General features: G+C 35.0%; 3 gene segments (V, D, J or C); all 3 read left to right on the top strand.

Moving 5' to 3' along the window:
* Positions 1–3,779: 3,779 nt before the first annotated feature.
* LOC128031178 (T cell receptor alpha variable 14/delta variable 4-like) lies at positions 3,780–15,958 on the top strand. The segment is given in 3 exon segments: positions 3,780–4,069; positions 4,154–4,321; positions 15,519–15,958. Coding segments are annotated over 3 exon segments (360 nt in total).
* Positions 6,698–7,435, top strand: LOC128031164 (T cell receptor alpha variable 14/delta variable 4-like). The segment is given in 2 exon segments: positions 6,698–6,905; positions 7,015–7,435. Coding segments are annotated over 2 exon segments (363 nt in total).
* A 6,270-nt stretch (positions 15,959–22,228) lies between the features above and the next one.
* Positions 22,229–22,797, top strand: LOC128031173 (T cell receptor alpha variable 14/delta variable 4-like). The segment is given in 2 exon segments: positions 22,229–22,363; positions 22,473–22,797. Coding segments are annotated over 2 exon segments (363 nt in total).
* Positions 22,798–23,904: the final 1,107 nt, after the last annotated feature.

Raw genomic sequence — 23,904 nt, 5'->3', positions numbered from 1 at the left:
TAAAGAAAATCTTGTGGATCTGAAGATCTCCTCTGCATCTATAACAGACTCTGCTCTGTACTACTGCGCTCTGGAGCCCACAGTCACAGGAAACACAAGAACACTGTACAAAAACCTGACACACAGCACTGCATCTTCCTCACACATACACAGCCCCCATATCTGCCACAGTATAGTTAACACAAGGGAAAACCCCTCTATTCAGAAAAAATACTATTATAGATTATCATTCACAACAAAATAAGATATAAGAAAGGGTGACAAAGATTCAGTTACAATATGATTCTCAATATATTTATGTTTTATTAAGCAACATTGTTAAAAGAGGTGATAAAATCTTATTTATATGCATTTACCTTTATCAGGTGACGAGGAAAGAAGGGTTTATATTTAAAAGCATTTTGCTGAACCTGATAGAGACAGCGTCATGCAATCATGACCCCTTTGTGGAAGACTGTCTATGGCCCCAGATTATTATTGTTTCACTTCACTGAGATTATAAGCACACATACAATGATGCTCCATTCAATTATTCTAAAAAAATAAGTGAGTAAATAGCTTTATAATATAAAGAAGTAAAACATAAGTATAGTGCTTATCAATAATTTTTTTTAAACACTTTTTATACCAATCATCCCTTTATAAAGATTTGTTCAGGATATCAAAATAACATCACGTTTAGCAATTTCAAACTTCATCCACAAGGGGTCAGCATTGCTCTCTCTTCATTTATATAATATCATGTGACATGATACAACCCTTTAAAGAAGATCACTGTAAGATGAACAGTTTTTGAAAGCGGAGTTGAGTGATTTTTCTGTTCTTTTACCTCATAGATCATTATGTTTGGATGGGCTTTGATTTCTCTGTGTTTCATATCACATTGTGAGGGTAAGCACATTTTGTTTCTGCACACTTTAACAGAAAAAGGTTTACCTAAATGTAGGTTACTAAGTGTTTACACTTGCTTTCCTAATAATTCCAATAAATGATTTATTTTTCTGTCTATTGTTCCCCAGTGTCTTCTGGACAGGACAGGGTTGAACAGTCTTCAGAAGAAATCACTGCGAGTGAAAGAGATCAAGTTATTTTAAGATGTAATTATTTTACTACTGGTATAGATGTATACCTTTTCTGGTACAAACAGCTAACAAACAAATCACCAACAGTCATTCTGAATCAATACTCCAGTGAGCCTGATTTCAAGAAGAGATTTTCTGCAACACTGAACTCTACATCAAGAACATTTCCACTGATGATCAAAAACCTACATGTATCTGACTCTGCTGTGTACTACTGTGCTCTGAGGCCCACAGTGACTAAAACACATTCAACACTCACACAAAATCAGATGAAGTGCTCAGTTATATGATGAGGTGCAAATCCACATGATACTGATGCACATGCACATTCATCCCATATGATCATGTTACATTTTATAGACTGTCACAAAAATCACACATGCACAATGACACTTCATTCAATCATTATTTTCTCTGCTCTGGGATGTAAGTACATTTGTTTATTTCTTGTATTATGCATTTGCAATTCAAATTGAAATCAATATTCTGATCAGACACACAGAAAAAATAGTTACCTTTTAGGTACTAATATGTACACTTTAGGTACAAACCAAATCAATCTTACTGTAACTACTATTCATTTTTATATAATATGTTGATTTATAAGTGATCTATAATTGTTAACGAGGACTGGAAGTGAACTATTTAGATGTGCATAATTAAGCAGGCTTTATAGATAGATGTAGGCCTATACATAAAATACTTTCTCATAAATACATTTCTCATCTTAAATGCTACATGAGCTCTTTTTTCACTGAAAATGTTAACATTTCTAGATAGATTAATTGTATGTATGTATATATATATATATATATATATATATATATATATATATATATATAATTTCAAATCAATGATCACTTGAATCATTTTCAAACACTATTTGAAAATTGAACGTTGTTTTTTTGCTCTTCTCCAGGTATGTGTGGGAAGGGGGTGCAGCTGGTGCGGTAAAGCTTCCATTTCATCATTACTGCAGGATACATATTGCGTCAGTTTATAATTCAAATATCCAGGAAGAGTCTCTAATGATGAATTGTGTTGGAAATATCCCCTACACCAACTCAACCCTAAAACTACCTGATGGTGTTAAGAAATGCAAAACTGATGTAATAATGCATTAGTCGATGTAACCATGCCATTTAAACTTAATATGCAGGTTTGAAGCGTTTTGTCAAGCATAAAATAAATCGAGTGCAACTTCACACTGCGTGACCTGCATGTGAGATACTAAAGTTCAAAAGCATCATTTTTAAAATCTCGCAGCAGGATAAAATTGTTTTGAATATATAACATAATATTCCTAATTGTGCAGAAATTATGCTTTATTAATCTAGACTGTGGACCTGTAAATCATACTTTGTGTGAAAAGGAATAAAAGTTGGCGTTTTAATGCCTATAGTGTTCATAACAGGAAACTGCATCTCTGTTTTTTTTTCTTTCTTTCTAAGTTTAGCAGAAATGTATTTAGAGGCATCTATTTCCGATGAGTGTTATGTTGTCCACAAGGGGTCAGCATTGATCTCTTCATTTATTGTTACAACGTGACATGACACAAGCATTTAAAGAAGAGCTCTGTGAGATGAGCACAGGGTTTTGTAGAGCAGAGCTGAGTAAATGTTCTGTTCGTTTACCTCATAGAACAACTATGTTTAGATGGGCTTTGATTTTTCTGTGTTTCATAGCACATTATGAGGGTAAGCACACATTTTCTGTTTCTGCATTCTTTAACAGAAAAATAATTACATTCAGATTACTAAACGTTTACACTTATTTTCCCTAATAATTCAAGTTAATGAGTAAATGTTTCTGTCTATTTTCCAAGTGTCTTCGGGACAGGACAAGGTTGAACAGTCTTATAAAGAAATGACTGCGAGTGAAGGAGATCAAATTATTGTATGGTGTAATTACACCACCACAGATACAAACCCATATCTCTTCTGGTACCAACAGCTACCAAACAGATCACCAGTATACATTCTGAACAAATTTACTTTTGGTGAGGGAAATACGGAACCTGATTTTAAGAAGAGATTTTCTGCAACACTGGATTCAACATCAAGAACAGTTCCACTGATGATCCAGGATGTGCGTGTGTCTGACTCTGCTGTGTACTACTGTGCTCTGAGGCCCACTGTGACAGAAATCACAAAAACACTGTACAAAAACTTGACATGTGAAAAAGGATAACTATAACTGCTACAAATTAGACTAAACAGACTGGCCGGAGAACATAACAATCAAGAGAATCACATTCGCAAATTGCCAATTGAGACACTGAATGTATTCCATAAGACTTCCATAGTACTCAAAGACACAAGATTTAAGATTAGATATAATAATTCTGTACAAACCCATGATTAAACTCATTAAATGCACTGTGAAAAGTACATTACACAATGTAACATTTTTTTTTTATGTTTATAAATTAAAGGAAAAAAAATCATGGAGGAAAGAAACAGAATGGATAATTGTTGAGGATGAGGAAACTAACATATGAAAAAAAAAAAACTTCATTGTCATTTTGTAATGCTTTTTGCTAACCATAAGATGGCAATATTCACCACATATTCATATTATTAAGCCTCATTACAGGATCATTAGCTCCTCCTTTTCTATTTACTTGTTTAAAAAACAGATCTCTCATTCACATCTGTTTCTCTTCTTCTTTCATTAATGTACCATACAACAAAAATTATACTGTGATACTGACTGAAGGATAGGATCTGTGTAATAATATTTGCCGTTGTTTCCGGTGAGACTAATTTTTGGCTTTGTTTTTTGTTATTGTTTTTTTATTTTCACTAAATTGCAAATTGCCAGACAGCATAATCTACAGAGAGGAAGAAGTTCCTGAATAACTGTATGTCTACAAACTCAGAGCATCACAATCATCACAACCCAGAGAACAGAAGAGCATCAACAGAGCAGATCTGACTTACTAAACATGGACAGACACTTGATACTGATTTTAATCATGACTTTAGGTAAAATACCCTTGTGCTAAGGGAAATAAATATGATAGGATTTAACCAAGATTAGTTTAAAAATGTTTGTTTATATCTTTGCAGGTGCAAAGGCAGCAGACCAGATTGGGCCAGATCAGGGTGAAAAAGTCATCAGTACTGAAGGAGAGTCTGTGAGATTAAGCTGCTCATATGATACAAGTAGCAGAGATGTTAGACTTTACTGGTACAGACAGTATCTTAATAAAGAACCTCAGTATTTAATGTGGAAAGGTGCTCGGAACTGGGGTGGTACTGGAACCCCTGCTGATCGTCGCTTTCAGTCGACTACATCAGAAAAATCCACTGAACTCACTATTACTGGTGTAACTCCGTCAGATTCAGCTCTCTATTACTGTGCTCTAAGAGTTGGAGCCCAGTGATACAAAATCTATGTGAAGCTGTACAAAAACTCAATTTAATTTTTCTCTTTGAAGCTCAACCACATCAAAACCACAATGTTATAAATAGATAAATTATTTGGAAACACCTGCAAACAACTGTTATAAAAAAATTTATTCAAAAAAAGAAATGTTTAATAATCGGTGCCAATTAAAATGGAAAGAAAAAACAAAGTGAAATGCACAACAAAAGATACACAAGCACTTCATAACACACATGAACTTACAAATTACATATAATGCAGGTCAACTCAGCTAATAGTATTATAATGATATTTTCAATTGTTTTTATTTTAAAGATTATTATTTGTTTTCTAATCAACCGGATAATTCAACAAAAAAAAAAGAAAGAAAATTTGATGTTAATTTAATGACTCTTAGGCCATCCAAGATGTACTAGGTTCATTAAAGGCAAGACAGCGGCTGCCCGTTTTTGAGAATCAGAAAAAAAGCAAATTAAAGAAAACAAAATTACCTTGTTATGAATGAAGATATGAGATCTTAATAATTGAAACAATTGGCCTGTGTAAGAATCCTTAGCTTTAGCCTCAGTGATTTTCAAACAGATCATTCTTTTGAACCAGTTCATCAAATTGGACTCATTCAGTGCTCCAGTTCCTCTAAAAGTACACTGAACCAAAGACCAATGAACCGGTGAAACAAGCACTTGAACAAAGGAGCGAAATTTCACTTTATATGCATTAGACATTTAAAACATCAACATTTCACATCATTGAGTGTTTTAACTATATAATTGTGTATATGTTACATCAGGTGTTATTCAAATATTGCCCTGGAGGGCCAATGCAGTGCAGAGTTTGGCTCCAACCCTGATCAAAGTCACCTGCCTGTGATTTTCTAATGATCCCAAAAAACATTAGCATGCTTAGGTGTGTTTGACTAGGGTTAGAGCAAAACTCTGCAGGAAAGTGGATCTAGTGGTCCAGATTTGAGGATTGGCCCTCCAGGGCAAGATTTGAATAACCCTGTGTTACATCATTGCATGATCACGGAAAGAAACAAGTGAATTGAACCAGTTAATTAAAATAAAGGTAAATGTGTAAATCATATTCAGTTTTTTGCACAGACCGATCATTTTGCCTTAGAAAACCTCAATATATCGTCAGGAGTCACGGGTATTGTGTTTATATGCTTTTTTCAGCTCTCCTGATCATTTATTTTACACCAGCTGTCATGCAGATGTTATGCAGTAGAAGGAGGAATGCACCTTAGGAATAGAAGATGCTCAAATTAATTTAAATTGATTATTGTCATTTGCAATGCTTCATGGAATTTTAGTCTTTCCTTCTCTAAGAACACAGTCTTTTTTTTTTCTTTTTTTTTAAATGTGCTTGCCCCTGGATCAGTATCCATCATCTGAGATCAATTATAGGAATCACAAAAAGGTGTGAAAAATTTGAACACTTTCAAACTTGGATCAATCACATAAGTCTCCAACCATCACAACAATAAAAACGAACAAACTAATTTATGAGCTAATGCAGTATAGGCACACTGATTTTTATAATACAAATTTAAATATGGAAATGTATTACATTTTAAAACATAAAAAAAAAAAAGATTTAAGACATAAGAACTCAGAAATATTTAAGATTCATAATTATTTTAGGTCACTAATCAAACTTTTGAGACTGGCCTGGTTAACTATTATCAATATACATCTTTTCTGTTTATTTCGGTTCAAGATTTATGCTCTAGATCAGTAATATTCTGTCTTGTCAACAACTTGTATCATAGTGTAACAATATACAAAAGTTCATAGTCATGGGAAGAAGGAGGCGGAACCTACAAACATTCAAATAAAACTTTAATTATAAAATAAACACAAAACAGTGTGACAGCCCTATAGCCGACGATTGCCGCGCACAAACAAAACCAACACACAAAATAAAACCCAGGCCTGGTCCTCTCTCGTCCTTCACTGTCGTAACTCCTCCTTTTTATCCTTCCAGAGCTTCTACGTGGGACTCGAAACCAGTGAGTGGAGCAGGTGTCGCTCATTTCCAATCACTCCACTGGCCTCGACCCGTTCCCACGGCTCTCGGTCCAGCCCCACTCATCACACATAGCACTATTAATATTATTGGCTCAATAATTCAGGTTTATAGATTTTGTTAGTCAAAACCGTCTGCTAAAGTAAAAAATAGATGTATGATTTTTTTGCTGTTGCAAATGTTGTAGAATGCAAACTCACAAAAAAATGTGAGAAGCGGCAGATGCTCTTTTCACACAGAAAGCAGGAAGTTTCAATGTGTTTGAGAGTGAAACTGCAGAGACTCACAGTAACACAGATCTACAGCTCAGAGCACAGACAACATTAACACACACCTGATCTGACCTAGTCAACATGGAAAAACACCAGCTTCACCTGCTTCTCATTTTAATTCTGGCTTCAGGTACAACTTGACTCTCTTATTATAATTTTATTACAGTGGTTTTAATGAGATAATTTGAGATAATTTTGTTTAACTTAGCTGACAAATTATTATTGTTTGTTTGATTTAGGTGTGATGACTGCAGACCAGATTAGGCCAAATAAAGATGCAGCTGTCATGAAGGAAGATGAGACTGTGGCCCTCAGCTGCTCATATGACACAAGCAGCAGTTATGTTAGACTTTATTGGTTCAGACAGTATCCTAATGGGGAGCTTCGCTACTTAATATACAAGGCTGCACGGTCAAGTAGTGGAAGTGGGAGACCCGCTGATCCTCGCTTTGAGTCGACTACATCAGATAAATCAACTGAACTCACTATTACTGGTGTAACTCTGTCAGATTCAGCTCTCTTTTATTGTGCTCTAAGAGTTGGAGCCCAGTGATACAAAGTCTATGTGAAGCCGTACAAAAACTCTAATTATTTTTTCCCTTTAATGTCAAGCCACATCAAATCCAGAATCTAGAATTCACAGAATATAACTACACTTGTGGAAACACCTGTGTGCGCTTACTGAACACATAAATGTGTTCTGAATTACAGTACATCACAACAATTTTAAAAGATATGACTAAACATTTCATCATCATTTAATACCTCCTCGGAAAGGCCCTCGTATGAAACTACTGAGTCTCTTAAACAGTTTTCCACTCAAAGCCAAATCATTCATACAGTGCAAACTAACATGTCCAATAAAAATCATTTTACTTCTTATTTATTCAGATTTTTTCATTGATTCAATTCAACTGATTTTCACATTAGTTGCACTGTTTTTGCCATTTGGTACAATCGAATGTTTGTTCACCACAAGGAGGCATCATGCCTCAAATTCTTATATAAAGCTGAGGCTTGTGAAGAATCTCAAACTACGATGAGAAACAGAGACTGTGCAGTAAGAAGAAAATACTTCTGGAAAATTCTGTTCAAATATTCATAATTTTTTACCTTTAAGTGAGAATGGAAAAATTGGTGATTATTACACTTTTCTACACATTACATTATTTTGGTAAGAAAATTATTTCATCATTTACACTTTAATACTACATCTGTGTGAGATACTCAATGTAAGCAATTTAATAATGGCTACATCTATTTTTCCAGTTTGTTGGGGACAAGACAAAGTTGAACAACCTTTAAGAGAGATGACTGCAAACGAAGCAACCCAAATTTCTCTACTGTGCAATTACTCTACCAGCAGTTATAATAATGCATATCTTTACTGGTACAAACAACTACAAAATGGATCACCAACATTCATTCTGAGTGAATTTACAGCTGGTAAAGGAAATATTGGGGATGAATTTAAAGATAGATTTTCTGCAACATTAGATTCAACATCAAGAACAGTTCCACTGATGATCAAGAATCTGCGAGTGTCTGACTCTGCTGTGTACTACTGTGCTCTGAGGCCCACAGTGAATGAAACACACTCAACACTCACACAAAAACACTGAGATCTACCACAAACCACTAACTATATCATATTATATTCACAAACACCACATAAAATCTATAACCATGATCTTAAAGGGACAGTTCACCAAAACATTGCCATTATTTAGTCATCCTCATGTTGTCCTACCTACATGACTTTATTTCTTCATTGGGATGAGAAGATATATAATGACAAAATATACATTTATTAAGTAATATCAAGTAATTAATAGACCATACAATAAGCAAAGTATTAACTGCCTTCATGTTGCATTAAATAAATTACATAGGGTTTGTTTAGAGTTATGTATGACAAAACGAATATGCTAACATTATACATTATTTTATTTTATCTGTATTAGTAATATGCACTTGCACATAGTAAAAAAATGAGAGAATACTAAAATGTCATATTCTTTCAAAGTTAAAACAAATTACTCAACAATACCTTAAGTGTCAAAATGTGTCTGAAAAAAAATCTGTATATAGACAGACTCCTCCTCCTGCTGTTTGTAAATGTATTCAGTGTAACTTTAGCAAAGAGTGCCTGAAGCAGCAAAGGGTATAGAACTGCTCTTCTAGACGTGTTCATTAAGTTTAGTTTGAATTTAACACAGCACATTTACAAAATTAAGATGATGACACAGTGGAAAAAATATGTAGTGTTGTTTATCTCATATTTCTTGGGTAAGTATAAATTCTTTCTTAAACAAAATTCCTTCCATATTGATTTGAGAATTAATTAATGATTGAATTAATTAAATTGGTAAATGGTTTTCTGAATTCCAGGATGTAGATCTGAGGATGCCGTCCAGCAGAATATGAGAGTTCAAACAGCTGTTGAAGGTGCAGCTGTAATAATCAATTGTACATATACAAGCATTGATCCATCGCCAACTCTCTTCTGGTACCAGCAAAAAGTCAATGGATTCCCAAAGTACATGCTGTCTACTTATGGAGATAATGATGACAATTTCAAGAAGAGATTTAATGCACGTCTAAAAACATTAACAAAATCAGCTCCTCTGACAATCCAGGATGTGTGTGTGTCTGACTCTGCTGTGTACTACTGTGCTCTGAGGCCCACAGTGACTGAAACACACTCAACACTTACATAAAAACATTGTGTCAGCATGCAGAAGTTGAGACATATTACAAAGTTTATTTTTGTCTTTTTATTGTCACATTGTTATTTTTCTAAATACTATGAATGTACTTAAAATGTATTTCTACTTAAATCTTAAATCTGTGTGTATACAGATGCAGGGTGTCTTTACAAAAAATAAAAATAATAATAATAATAATTATAATAACAATAACATATATATATATATATATATATATATATATATATATATATATATATATATATATATATATATATAAAACACAGCTTGCGAACAAGACTGAGACAAATACACTTTGCATTTATAAACATTATAAATGTAAAAATAAAATTCAATTGAATTTAATAAAAAAGTTTAATTACTAATGTATTTCATCACTAATTACTAACTCAAAGTATTGCAAACTCCAAAACAAAGCACCTCCTCTAGAAGCATACACGGTACTGCTCTGGTGTTTGCAGAAATGCTTTGATATCTGACTGATTTTGATTGTATTTCACATATGTAAGTTACTTCGGATAAACATACATAAATTAGGAAATACATAAATTCACCACATGGAGGCAGCATACCTCAAGGTGTCTTTAAGGAGACTTGCCTGTGGACCTGAAGACTTGAAATATCAAGAGAAGAGCAACACAGAGGAAACCAGGAGCAACAATCACATCAGACAGAGAGAGAGAGAGAGACAACAGAAGAATACACTTTAAAATATTAATCTCTTTATCTCAGCAATGGAAAAATGGGTGATTATTACACTTTTCTTCACAGTACAGGACTTTGGTAAGAAAGTTCTTCATTTGCACTTTATTATTTCTTTAGATGTGCGTTACTTCATATATGTAAATTATTAATGATTAAATTTATTTTCCAGTATGCAGGGGGCAGGACAAAGTAGAACAGCCTTCAGGAAGAATGACTGCAAATGAAGCAGATCAAGTAACTTTAATGTGTAATTGCACTACAGAAAATACTAATGCAGATGCTTATCTCTTCTGGTACAAACAGCTTCCAAACAAATCCCCAATATTCATTCTGAATAAATATCCATTTAGTGAAGGAATAACTGAGCCTTATTTTAAGAAGAGGTTTTCTGCAACATTGGATTCAACATCAAGAAGAGTTCCACTGACGATCAAGAATCTGCGAGTGTCTGACTCTGCTGTGTACTACTGTGCTCTGAGGCCCACAGTGACTGAAACACACTCAACACTCAAACAAAAACAAAACAAATGCTCAATTATATGACAAGGTTCAAATCCACATGCTCTTTACTTCTTTCCCACAGCAATAACATGCATATAATAATAATAAATAAATAAAATCATTTAATTAGTACTGTGCAAAGTGAATGTCATCCAATTTATGAGATCTAAATTATTAACAAAGTATAAGAAATAGTGTAGTTCATATTCTGTTTGTTGTGTTCTGAGAACTGACAGAGTTAGTTAGTAACAACAAGAGGGTTCAATAGGATATGAATAACAATCAAATGAATCTGTTTATGAAACAGATCTGATCTGTTCTGCTCTCCTAAAGAGCTCTCTGGAAGAGGTGGGGTTTAAACACTGATATCTGATGTGATCTTCTTTAACTTCATGTCTGTTAGAGAGAGAATAAGAAACGTACACAATGAGTCTCTATTCAGTCATTCTGCTTTCTGCCTTTGCATGTAAGTATGAAAATGTTTTTTTGCATCTCAGTACTCTCAGTTGTCTTTTCAGTATTAAGAATAAAGTGTTTTCGTTTATGTTGTATATTGCATTAAATATAAATATTTGATCTACTTTTGCAGATGCCGCATATGGAAATGAAATCAAACCAACCAAAACAGAGGTGTTTGCTGCTGAGGGTTCAAATGTTACATTATCTTGCAGTTATTCATCTGCATATTATCTTCACTGGTATCGTCAGTATCCTGGATCAGCTCCTGAGTTCATTGTGCTCATCTCAGATGGTGAAAAAAAAGCTCAGGAGTCTTATGTGGATTCCAGATTCACAACCAAAGTCACCAAAGACAAAGAAAACCATGTGGATCTGGAGATCTCCTCTGCATCTATAACAGACTCCGCTCTGTACTACTGCGCTCTGACGCCCACAGTCAAAGGAAACACAAGAACACTGTACAAAAACCTGACACACAGCATTGCATCTTCCTCACACATACAGCCCTCATATCTGCTATAGTTAGCACAAGGGAAAACCCCTCTATTCAGCAAAAACAGTATTATAGATTGTCAGTCACGACATAAAAAAACAAAAAAACAAAGGGTGACACACAAAGATTTGGTTAAAAGATAGTTCTTGGTACTCATAATGTTTTATAAAGCAACCATGCTGAAAGGTGATAAAATCATATTAAGACGCATTTGCTTTTTCCCAGGTGATAAGGCAGGAGGTGTTTGTGTGGTTTACAAACCTGACAGAGACTATATAACCTGAGAATGTAAGCACACATACAATGATAATACTCCATTTAGTTATTCTAAACTCTAATATTCTAAACAAATGTCCATGAGTATATCAGTGAGTAAATAGCTTTATAACATACAGAGGGATACGTTTTGTGTGGATCAAGCATTTGTTCAAAAACACTATTCATACCAATCCTACTACATTTATTATAAATAGTGCAAGGTTTACATTTTTTAGCAATTTCCAACTTTGTCCACAAGGGGTCAGCATTGCTCTCCTCATAGGTATTACGTGACATAACACAAACCTTTAAAGAAGAGCACTGTAAGATGAGCAGAGTTCTTAGAGCAGAGTTGAGTACATTTCCACTCTTTTACCCCCTGTAACAATTATGTTTAGATGGGCTTTGATTTATCTATGTTTCATAACATATTATTACGGTATGAACTTTTTTCTGTTTCTGTATACTTTAAAAGAAAAGGATTTACTTACATTCAAGCTCCTAAATTATTACTATTCATGGTAATGATTTCCTTTATTTCGGTTTATTTTTCCAGTTTGCTGGGGGCAAGACAGGGTTGAACAACCTTCAGGAGAAATGACTGAAAGTGAAGGAGCGCAAGTTATTTTAATGTGTAAATATACTTCAACAAATCCGAATCTCTTCTGGTACAAACAGCTTCCAAACAGATCACCAATATTCATCCTGAATCAATACTCCAGTGAGCCTGATTTTAAGAAGAAATTTTCAGGAAAACTGGATTCTCCATCAAGCACATTTCCACTGACAATCAAGAATCTGCGAGTGTCTGACTCTGCTGTGTACTACTGTGCTCTGAGGCCCACAGTGACTGAAACACACTCAACACTCACACAAAAACAGATGAAGTGCTCAGTTATATGATGAGGTGTAAATCCACATGATACTGATGCACATGCACATGGAAGTGAAATATTTAGATGTGCATAATTATTAAGCAGGCTTTATAGATAGATGTAGGCCTATACATAAAATACTTTCTCATAAATATATTTCTCATCTTAAATGCTACATGAGCTCTTTTTTCACTGAAAATCTTATTTTTTATAGATTAATTGTATGTATACAATTTCAAATCAATGATCACTTGAATCAATTTCAAACACTATTTGAAAATTGAACGTTGTTTTTTTTGCTCTTCTCCGTGTGTGTGGGAGGGGGTGAGGGGTGGGGGGTGCAGCTGGTGCGGTCAAGCTTTTGTCCAAAAACATCATTTATACCAATCATATCTTTAAAAGAATTGTTTAGAGTTTGCAGAATAACATCATGTTCAGCAATTTCAAGCTTCCATTTCATCATTGCTTCAGGATACATATTGCGTCAGTTTATATTTCAAATATCCAGGAAGTGTCTCTAATGATGAATTGTGTTGGAAATATCCCCTACACCAACTCAACCCTAAAACTACCTGATAGTGTTAACAAATTCAAAACAGATGTAATAATGCATTTGTAGATGTAACCATGCCATTTAAACTTAATATGCAGGTTTGAAGCGTTTTGTCAAGCATAAAATAAATCGAGTGCAACTTCATACTGCGTGAGCTGCATATGAGATACTAAAGTTCAGAAGTATCAGTTTTAAAATCTCGCAGCAGGTTAAAATTGTTTTGAATATATAACAATATTCCTCAAGTAATTGTGCAGAAATTATGCTTTATTAATCGAAATCGTGGACCTGTAAATCATACTTTGTGTGAAAAGAATAAAAGTTGGAGTTTTAATGCCTATAGTGTTCATTTCAACAGGAAACTGCAGCTCTCCAACACGTTTTTTTTTTTTCTTCAGTATAGCAGAAATGTATTTAGAGGCACATATTTCCAATGAGTGTTATGTTGTCCACAAGGGGTCAGCATTGATCTCTTCATTTATTGTTACAACGTGACATGACACAAACATTTAAAGAAGAGCTATTTGAGATGAGCACAGAGTTTTTTAGAGCAGAGCTGAGTAAATGTTCTGTTCGTTTACCTCATAGAACAACTATGTTTAGATGGGCTTTGATTTTTCTGTGTTTCATAGCACATTATGAGGGTAAGCACACATTTTCTGTTTCTGCATTCTTTAACAGAAAAATAATTACATTCAGATTACTAAACGTTTACACTTATTTTCCTAATAATTCAAGTTAATGAGTAAATGTTTCTGTCTATTTTCCAAGTGTCTTCGGGACAGGACAAGGTTGAACAGTCTTATAAAGAAATGACTGCGAGTGAAGGAGATCAAATTATTGTATGGTGTAATTACACCACCACAGATAGAAACCCATATCTCTTCTGGTACCAACAGCTACCAAACAGATCACCAGTATACATTCTGAACAAATTTACTTTTGGTGAGGGAAATACTGAACCTGATTTTAAGAAGAGATTTTCTGCAACACTGGATTCAACATCAAGAACAGTTCCACTGATGATCCAGGATGTGCGAGTGTCTGACTCTGCTGTGTACTACTGTGCTCTGAGGCCCACTGTGACAGAAATCACAAAAACACTGTACAAAAACTTGACATGTGAAAAAGCATAACTATACCTGCTACAAATTAGACTAAACAGACTGGCCGGAGAACATAACAATCAAGAGAATCACATTCGCAAATTGCCAATTGAGACACTGAATGTATTCCATAAGACTTCCATAGTACTCAAAGACACAAGATTTAAGATTACATTAATTCTGTACAAACCCATGACTAAACTGATTAAATGCACTGTGAAAAGTACATTACACAATGTAACATTTTTTTATGTTTAAAATTTTTAAAAATCATGGAGGAAAGAAACAGAATGGATAATTGTTGAGGATGAGGAAACTAACATATGAAAAAAAAAACTTCATTGTCATTTTGTAATGCTTTTTGCTAACCATAAGATGGCAATATTCACCACATATTCATATTATTAAGCCTCATTACAGGATCATTAGCTCCTCCTTTTCTATTTACTTGTTTAAAAAACAGATCTCTCATTCACATGTGTTTCTCTTCTTCTTTCATTAATGTACCATACAACAAAAATTATACTGTGATACTGACTGAAGGATAGGATCTGTGTAATAATATTTGCCGTTGTTTCTGGTGAGACTAATTTTTGGCTTTGTTTTTTGTTATTGTTTTTTTATTTTCACTAAATTGCAAATTGCCAGACAGCATAATCTACAGAGAGGAAGAAGTTCCTGAATAACTGTATGTCTACAAACTCAGAGCATCACAATCATCACAACCCAGAGAACAGAAGAGCATCAACAGAGCAGATCTGACTTACTAAACATGGACAGACACTTGATACTGATTTTAATCATGACTTTAGGTAAAATACCCTTGTGCTAAGGGAAATAAATATGATAGGATTTAACCAAGATTAGTTTAAAAATGTTTGTTTATATCTTTGCAGGTGCAAAGGCAGCAGACCAGATTGGGCCAAATCAGGGTGAAAAAGTCATCAGTACTGAAGGAGAGTCTGTGAGATTAAGCTGCTCATATGATACAAGTAGCAGAGATGTTAGACTTTACTGGTACAGACAGTATCTTAATAAAGAACCTCAGTATTTAATCTGGAAAGGTGCTCGGGACCGGGGTGGTACTACTGGAACCCCTGCTGATCGTCGCTTTCAGTCGACTGCATCAGAAAAATCCACTGAACTCACTATTACTGGTGTAACTCTGTCAGATTCAGCTCTCTATTATTGTGCTCTAAGAGTTGGAGCCCAGTGATACAAAGTCTATGTGAAGCCGTACAAAAACTCAATTTAATTTTTCTCTTTGAAGCTCAACCACATCAAAACCACAATTTTATAAATAGAAACTAATAAATTATTTGGAAACACCTGCAAACAACTGTGATAAGAAATGTTATTCAAAAAAAGAAATGTTTAATAATGTGCCAATAAAACCTCAAAATATCATCAGGAGTCACGGGTATTATGTTTGTATGCCTTTTTTTCAGCTCTCCTGATCATTTATTTTACACCAGCTGTCATGCAGATGTTATGCAGTAGAAGATGGAATGCACCTTAGGAGTAGAAGATGCTCAAATAATTAAATTATTTTATTATAGTTATTTGCAATGCTTCATGGAATGATATGTCTTTCCTTCCCTAAGAACACAGTCTTGTATCTTTTTTTTTTTTTTCAAAAAGTGTGCTTGCCCCTGGATCAGTATCCATCATCTGAGATCAATTATAGGAATCACAAAAAGTTGTGAAAAATTTGAACACTTCCAAACTTGGATCAATCACATACATTTCCAAGCATCTCAACAATAAAAAACGAATGAACAAACTAATTTATGAGCCAATGCAGTATAGGAACAATGATTTTTATAATTCAAATATAAATATGGAAATATATTACATTTTATGTACACTTATGTACAAGACATAAGAACTCAGAAATATTTAAGATTCATAACTATTTCAAGTCACTAATCAAACTTTTGAGACTGGCTTTGTTAACTATTATCAATATACATCTTTTCTGTTTATTTCAACTCTAGATTTATGCTCTAGATCAGTAATATTCTGTCATGTCGACAACTTGTATCATAGTGTAACAATATACAAAAGTTCATAATCATGGGAAGAAGGAGACGAAACCTGCAAACATTCAAATAAAACTTTAACGGGGGGGGGGGGATGCTCATTTTCTAAGTTCCACTTTATGTCGTCTTTTTTTTTTCCTTAAAGGTGTTCAAGGTTTACTTGATGTGCTTACGCGCCGATTGCTAAGTTAACAACACAGAGATATTTGAAGCAGTTTTACTCACCGCCTGCGGTTCCAACTCACGATCGTGACCCTTTTTCATTGGGACTGCATTATCCTTAAGAAATAAACGATATGCAAATCTATGGAATAAAATCACTTTCAAAAATAATCGTACATAATTCAAAACATTTGTGTGTAATTTTAATATACTCGTGCGTAATTTAAAACTATTGTACGTAATTCTGTTCGAGTTGGATTCCAAAATCTACGGCCACTACGGTTTACAGATACGCGAGTTTGTGTGTTTTTTAGAGTACAACTCTAAAATGCACGACTGTGACAGTTTACAGACACGGCGCTTGTTTTCACAATAGCTCTGTTATACACACGACATGCGAATTACGACCACGAAATGCGGTGTGCAAAACGACTGTCAAAAATACGTCATCAAGGTCACAGGCATTACTATCCGAGGGAAGATGAATCGATTCAACGAAGAGTCATACTCTTAATCGCTATTGGCCTATAGATTCATAGAAAGCGATAAATTAAACACATAATCCTAAAAAAAAATAATAATAATTTATCCAATGTAAAAACAGCATTAATGATGTAAATAATATTGTTTTAAATTAAACTAAACTTCGAAAGTACCTTCAAAAGGGCTTACTGACGTAATCACCACCGCACGTTTAGGTCTTAGTTTATCAATAATCAAATACAGATTACAATTATTTTTGATAATACAAACGTCTCTTAACACGGTTAGTCGCACTTGATGTTCTTAAGTTAAAGTAATTTAAAGTCAGCTGTATTTGTTAACATTAGTGAACTAAGAAGAACAAACAACGCACAGCTGTATTTTTATAAATTAACAAAGTTTAATAAATACTGTATCAAATGCATTGCTCATAGTTAATGTTAGTTAATACATCAGTCAACAAATTAAACTTTATTGTAAAGTGTTACACTAGAAAACTAGGTTTTGCCTGATAGAGAAAAATGAGTAAAAAAAAAAAAAAAAAAAACTAATAAATTAAAAAATTAGTCAGCAGAGTTTAGTAACCTTGTTTTAAGTGACATTAACCAATTAATCAAACAGACACAGGTTTATCCACTAAAACATTTATTTAGCTTTCAGTTTCATTCACCAATTCAAGTAAAAAGATAGATAGATAGATAGATAGATAGATAGATAGATAGACCACTCATTCATTCATTCATTCTGTAGTAGCAGTCCATAGAACAGAATCCAGCAAACTCTTCGTCTGAATAGAAAGCTGTGAAGATCCCTTCTTTCCAAGACCACAGTATCTACAGCATCACACATCTGCTGAGCTCCAGCTCCACTCTGTGTCTTCCTCACATCTGGACTGACAGACTTCCAGTCAACCATACCTACACAAGAGAAAAACAAATGTTGAGAGATTCAAACAAGAAGTAACCAATAAGTAGAATAAAATATCCAATAAAAAAAGAAGCACAAGTGTCTGAGACTGCAAGTCTGCAGCCAGATCCTTCTCCATTATATTATAATACAACTGTACTACTGACTATTCACTGAGTAACAAAAGTACTACATATGCTTCCTGTGCATGGTTTCTAACAGAATGGAATAAGAAAAAAGTTGCCTGGCACTCATCTATACCACAGGTTATACTAATATTTACATTTACATTTATTCATTTAGCAGACGCTTTTATTCAAATCGACTTACAGATGAGGACAGAGTTGAAGCAATCAAAAAACAAAAAGAGCAATGATATATAAGAGCTTTAACAAGTCTCAGTTAGCTTAACACATTACATGTAGCAAGGGCTTTTAAATAATGTAATAAATAAAAAGAAAACAGATAGAATAGAAAAAAGAATAGAGCAAGCTATTTGGTTCATGTGCATGTACAACTCCAAAGTGTTGGGTTAACTTCAAAAGAGTGAATGTCCTTCGAGTGCACTTTGTGCAATGGTACAGTCAAGGCATGAGGATCTAATAAAAGAGGCTAATCATTCAGAGTAAAGTTACTGGCAGTGCTTGTCTCCATCTTCTAATGTTGACAATGTCCCTCTGAAGGAAAGTCAGTGTCTTTCTCATGTGTGGTGGATATGCAATGTTGAAAGCAGAATACATCCAGAAGGCTGTTATGAAGCTTCATCAAGGCTGGTGCACTGACACTCATCTGTTCCATCTTCTGTCACCACACTGAGCCCTCGAACTATGATTGACATTTTACAGTCAGTATCCATCAAGGTGTACGGTAGGAAAGGTGTAGACGGGTCCCCCTTTCATAAAATAAATGAATAAAAAGAATAATAACAACAACAACAACAACAACAACAACAACAACAACAACAACAACAACAACAACAACAACAACAACAACAACAACAATAATAATAATAATAACAAGAAAAAAAAAAAAGAAAACACTTTTCAGATTCATCAGATTCTGTTGCATTCTCTTTGGCTCAGACAGTGTAGCTACATACAGTGCAGAACTGCAGAAACAATCAGAAGCTAATGTATAAGCTTCACAATATACGGTGCATTTCATGTTCTTGTCTAGACTGATAAATCTTACATTGTTTTCTAAAACTATTGCTTTAAATTTTTAACAGATGGGCTAAAAAGGTACAGAAGAATAAAATATTACCTGAAAATATTTGAAACATGATATTTTACAGTTGATGAGTTTTTTTTTCTTTAATATACTCACTCCAGCAGGTGTCCTGAAGTATGTGTATTTTTTGAGTACATCCTCCTCAGACATTCCTTCAGTGCTTTCTCAGCGTCTCCAGGAGAATGTTCCTGTCGTGTGGTCTTTGACAGCCATGTGTCTGGATGCGTTTCACTTTATAACACATTCACATGAGCCTCAACAGATATTGAATCCTCCCCAACACAAGTTTCCTTCATCAGAACAACAGAAACAGATCATGCTTAGACCGTGACATATATGAAAAACATCTAAATACTTACTGAGCAAGGTGCTTTAGATATAAAAAAATAATAAAAACATTGAACTGCATAAACATTAAGATGATGGTCAGGCAGTGAAGAAGTGGAGTACATACAAAAAGGATTTAAATATCTGTAGTACATTATCTTCCTTACATTAACCTGCACTAAGTGAAAATGTAAAATTGATTAACAGTGCAAAAATAAATTATGCATATGTCAGTGTGCTTACATATTCTACAATAACCTGCAAGTGGAGCTCGTTCTGCTTTACATTTCAGGTTTAGGGATGTGTCAGATGTGCTTAAAACACAAACTTGACTGATTGTCATTTTCCAGCAAATAAAGATTACAACATCTTGTTACTACAATATTGTGTGTGATTATGTTGATAGAGATAAATCAATGGTTTAAAAACAATTTAACTTACTCAGTCATTTCTTTCTGTATTTATGTGCTAATTTGCATAAATACCACAACAGATCTAAACATTGGGTATAGCCAGGTGAAAATGTCTTGTTCGATCTTGTTGATAACAGTAAAATACTTAATATTAAGGTCTGAATGGAACCCATTTAGGCTACCCATGAGCATTAATACAGAGAGGCAGGAAGAAGTACTTTAGAAACCAGCCTTTATTAGTTTGGTCCGTGGGACTGTTTCTGGAAATTTACTTTTTATTTTGCCTACTTTTTGTCTTCTGCATGCTCCTTACTATTGTCTCATGTTCTTGCCTCAGACTCGTCCCCCAGAAACAGCCCCAAATATAATCTTTTAAAAATTAATAAAGGAACCAGCCTAAGTAGGAACCAAAGTACTTCTTCCTGCCTCTCTGTATTGATGCTCATGGGTAGCCTAAATGGGTTCCACTCAGATCTTAATATTAAGCATTTTACTGTTATTTGTCAACAAAATTTAACAAGACATTTTCACCTGGCTAGACCCAATGTTTAGATCTGTTGTGGTATTTATGCAAATTAGCACATATTTAATTAGACTATGCACCATTTGTCCATGTTAACAAACGATTACTATCTCTGTAATATTGATACTCTCTGTTATTAGTTATTAGTACACAGGGGTCGTCAAGTTCGGTCCTGGAGGGCCCGTGTCCTTCAGAGATTAGCTCCGACCTCATGACCGCCTGGAACAAGTTTGATGACCCCAGCTTAAACATGTCAGATTAAAAAAAAAATAATAATAATTATTAACTTACCTGAGACGAGGTGTAAGCGCTTGGCTGTTGATCCGCCATTTCGGCGCCAGTGGTTTAAAACTTTGGTAGGGCGCATGCGCACTTCGTTGAATCAATTCATCTTCCCTCGCATAGTAATGCCTGTGACCTTAATGACGTATTTTTGACAGTCGTTTCACACACCGCATTTCGTGGTCGTAATTTGCATGTCGTGTGTATAACAGAGCTATTGTGAAAACAAGCGCCGTGTCTGTAAACTGTCACAGTCGTACATTTTATAGTTGTACTATAAAAAAACACACAAAATCGCGTATCTGTAAACCGTCGTGGCCGTAGATTTTGGAATCCAACTCTGACAAAAAACAGAATTACGTACAATAGTTTTAAATTACGCACGAGTATATTAAAATTACACACAAATGTTTTGAATTACGTACGATTATTTTTGAAAGTGATTTTATTCCATACAAATCCGTCGTCAAACTGGGCCGTGTTTGTAAAACAAGCATCTTCGAAATGCAGGGAACAAACACAAACACTTGCACAACTCCGTGGATGCTCTTTAAAAATAAACTCCGTCCACTGGTCCCTTGATGTTTTTTTTTTCTTTTGGTAATCTGTGCAGGGTTGTCTTGCCCTGGCAACCAAAAACACACTTCTTTTATGACATTTCGCGACGCTCTCACTCTGATCAGTGAACATCTGTTGTGCTCTAAGTGCTCTGCTATACGGGAGCACGCGCTCTTCCGGCAGAAGTGCCTTAGGACCCATATAAGGAAATTCCGCTCCATCTAACGTCACACAGAGCCATACTCGAAAAAAACTTTCCGAAACTTGTGACAAACCAGAAGGAGTATTTTGGAACAAAAATACTCCTTCAAACGTACAACTTAATTTTTGAAACTTTATCCATGTTTAGCATGGGAATCCAACTCTTTAACAGTGTAAAAAACTCAGTATGCATGAAATAGCATTTCACCCCCCTTTAATTATAAAATAAACACAAAATAGCGTGCCAGCCCCTCGCGGACGACTCCGCACACAAACAAAACCAACACACAAAATAAAATGCAGGCCTGGTCCTCTCTCATCCTTCACTGTTGTAACTCCTCCTTTTTATCGTTCCAGAGCTTCTACGTGGGACTCGAAACCAGTGAGTGGAGCAGGTTTCGCTCATTTCCAATCACTCCACTGGCCTCGACCCGTTCCCACGGCTCTCGGCCCCGCCCCACTCATCACACATAGCACTATTAATATTATTGGCTCATTAATAATTAAGGTTTATAGATTTTGTTAGTCAAAACCATCTGCTAAAGTAATAAATATATGTATGATTTTTTTGCTGTTGCAAATGTTGTGGAATGCAAATGCAGATGCTCTTTTTACACAGAAAGCAGGAAGTTTCATTGTGTTTGAGAGTGAAACTGCAGAGACTCACAGTAACACAGATCTACAGCTCAGAGCACAGACAACATTAACACACACCTGATCTGACCTAGTCAACATGGAAAAACACCAGCTTCACCTGCTTCTCATTTTAATTCTGTCTTCAGGTAGAACTTGACTCTTTTATTATAATTTTATTACAGTGGTTTTAATGAGATAATTTGAGATAATTTTGCGTAACTTAGCTGACAAATTATTATTGTTTGTTTGATTTAGGTGTGATGACTGCAGACCAGATTAGTCCAAATAAAGATGCAGTTGTCATGAAGGAAGATGAGACTGTGACCCTCAGCTGCTCATATGACACAAGCAGCAGTTATGTTAGACTTTATTGGTTCAGACAGTATCCTAATGGAGAGCTTCGCTACTTAATATACAAGGCTGCACGGTCAAGTGGTGGAAGTGGGAGACCCGCTGATCCTCGCTTTGAGTCGACTACATCAGATAAATCCAGTGAACTCACTATTACTGGTGTAACTCTGTCAGATTCAGCTCTCTTTTATTGTGCTCTAAGAGTCGGAGCCCAGTGATACAAAGTCTATGTGAAGCCGTACAAAAACTCGAATTATTTTTTTCCCTTACCCGTCAAGCCACATCAAACCCAGAATCTAGAATTCACAGAATATAACTACACTTGTGGAAACACCTGTGTGCGCTTACTGAAAGGCTAATAAAAATAAAATATGATGTTCTGAATTACAGTACATCACAACAATTTAAAAAGATATGACTAAACATTACATTATTATTTAATACCTCCTCGGCAAAGTCTCTTGTATGCAGTCTCTTAGTCTCTGAGTCTCTTAAAGGGGGGGTGAAATGCTCGTTTTCACTCAATATCCTGTTAATCTTGAGTACCTATAGAGTAGTACTGCATCCTTTATAACTCCAAAAAGTCTTTAGTTTTATTATATTTATAAGAGAAAGATAGTCTGTACCGATTTTTCCCGGAAAAACACGAGCGCCTGGAGGCGTGATGTGTGGGGCGGAGCTAAAGAATCATGAGCGTGAGTAAGCTTTTGCGTTGAGAGCGTTTGGAAGCTGTGACATTACCGTGAGGAAAAAACCATCCAAAACAAACCATGGCTAAAAGTCAGATTCAGCGTATATTTATGATCCAGAATCAGATCCAGAGGATGAAATTTAACAAGAGCAGCATCAGCAACAACGTCTCTATGTTAGGGCTGTGCAAAAAATCGAATGCGATTTTCATGTACATCTCATCAGTAAAGACGCTCCAGTAATTAGAAGTATATCTCCAGCACGTGTGTTCAGATCAGGATTGCCAGGTTTTCACAACAAATCCTGCCCAGTTGCTTCTCAAAACTAGCCCAATCCCACTTCCAGAAGGTTCCCCGATAAAACATTGCTTCCCGGGGTTAAAATATACGTTTTTTAGCAGGGTTGCCTTGGTAAAATTTGCGTTTTAGGGGCTAAATATCACGTTATTTGTATTGGGGTCGCTGTGACCCCAATACAAGAAGCAACTGGGCAGGATTTGTTGTGAAAACCTGGCAACCCTGATCTGAACGCACATGCTGGAGATATATTTCTAATTACAGGAGCATCTTTACTGATGAGAGGTGCATGAAAATCGCATTAGATTTTTTGCACAGCCCTAGTATGTACTGAAACTGTATATATTTGC

This window comes from Carassius gibelio, chromosome A2, assembly GCF_023724105.1.
Source record: "Carassius gibelio isolate Cgi1373 ecotype wild population from Czech Republic chromosome A2, carGib1.2-hapl.c, whole genome shotgun sequence".
In the NCBI taxonomy this organism is placed as follows: Eukaryota; Metazoa; Chordata; class Actinopteri; order Cypriniformes; family Cyprinidae; genus Carassius; species Carassius gibelio.
Note: the sequence above shows the minus strand (reverse complement) of the source record. Positions and strands in the feature narration are given on the sequence as shown.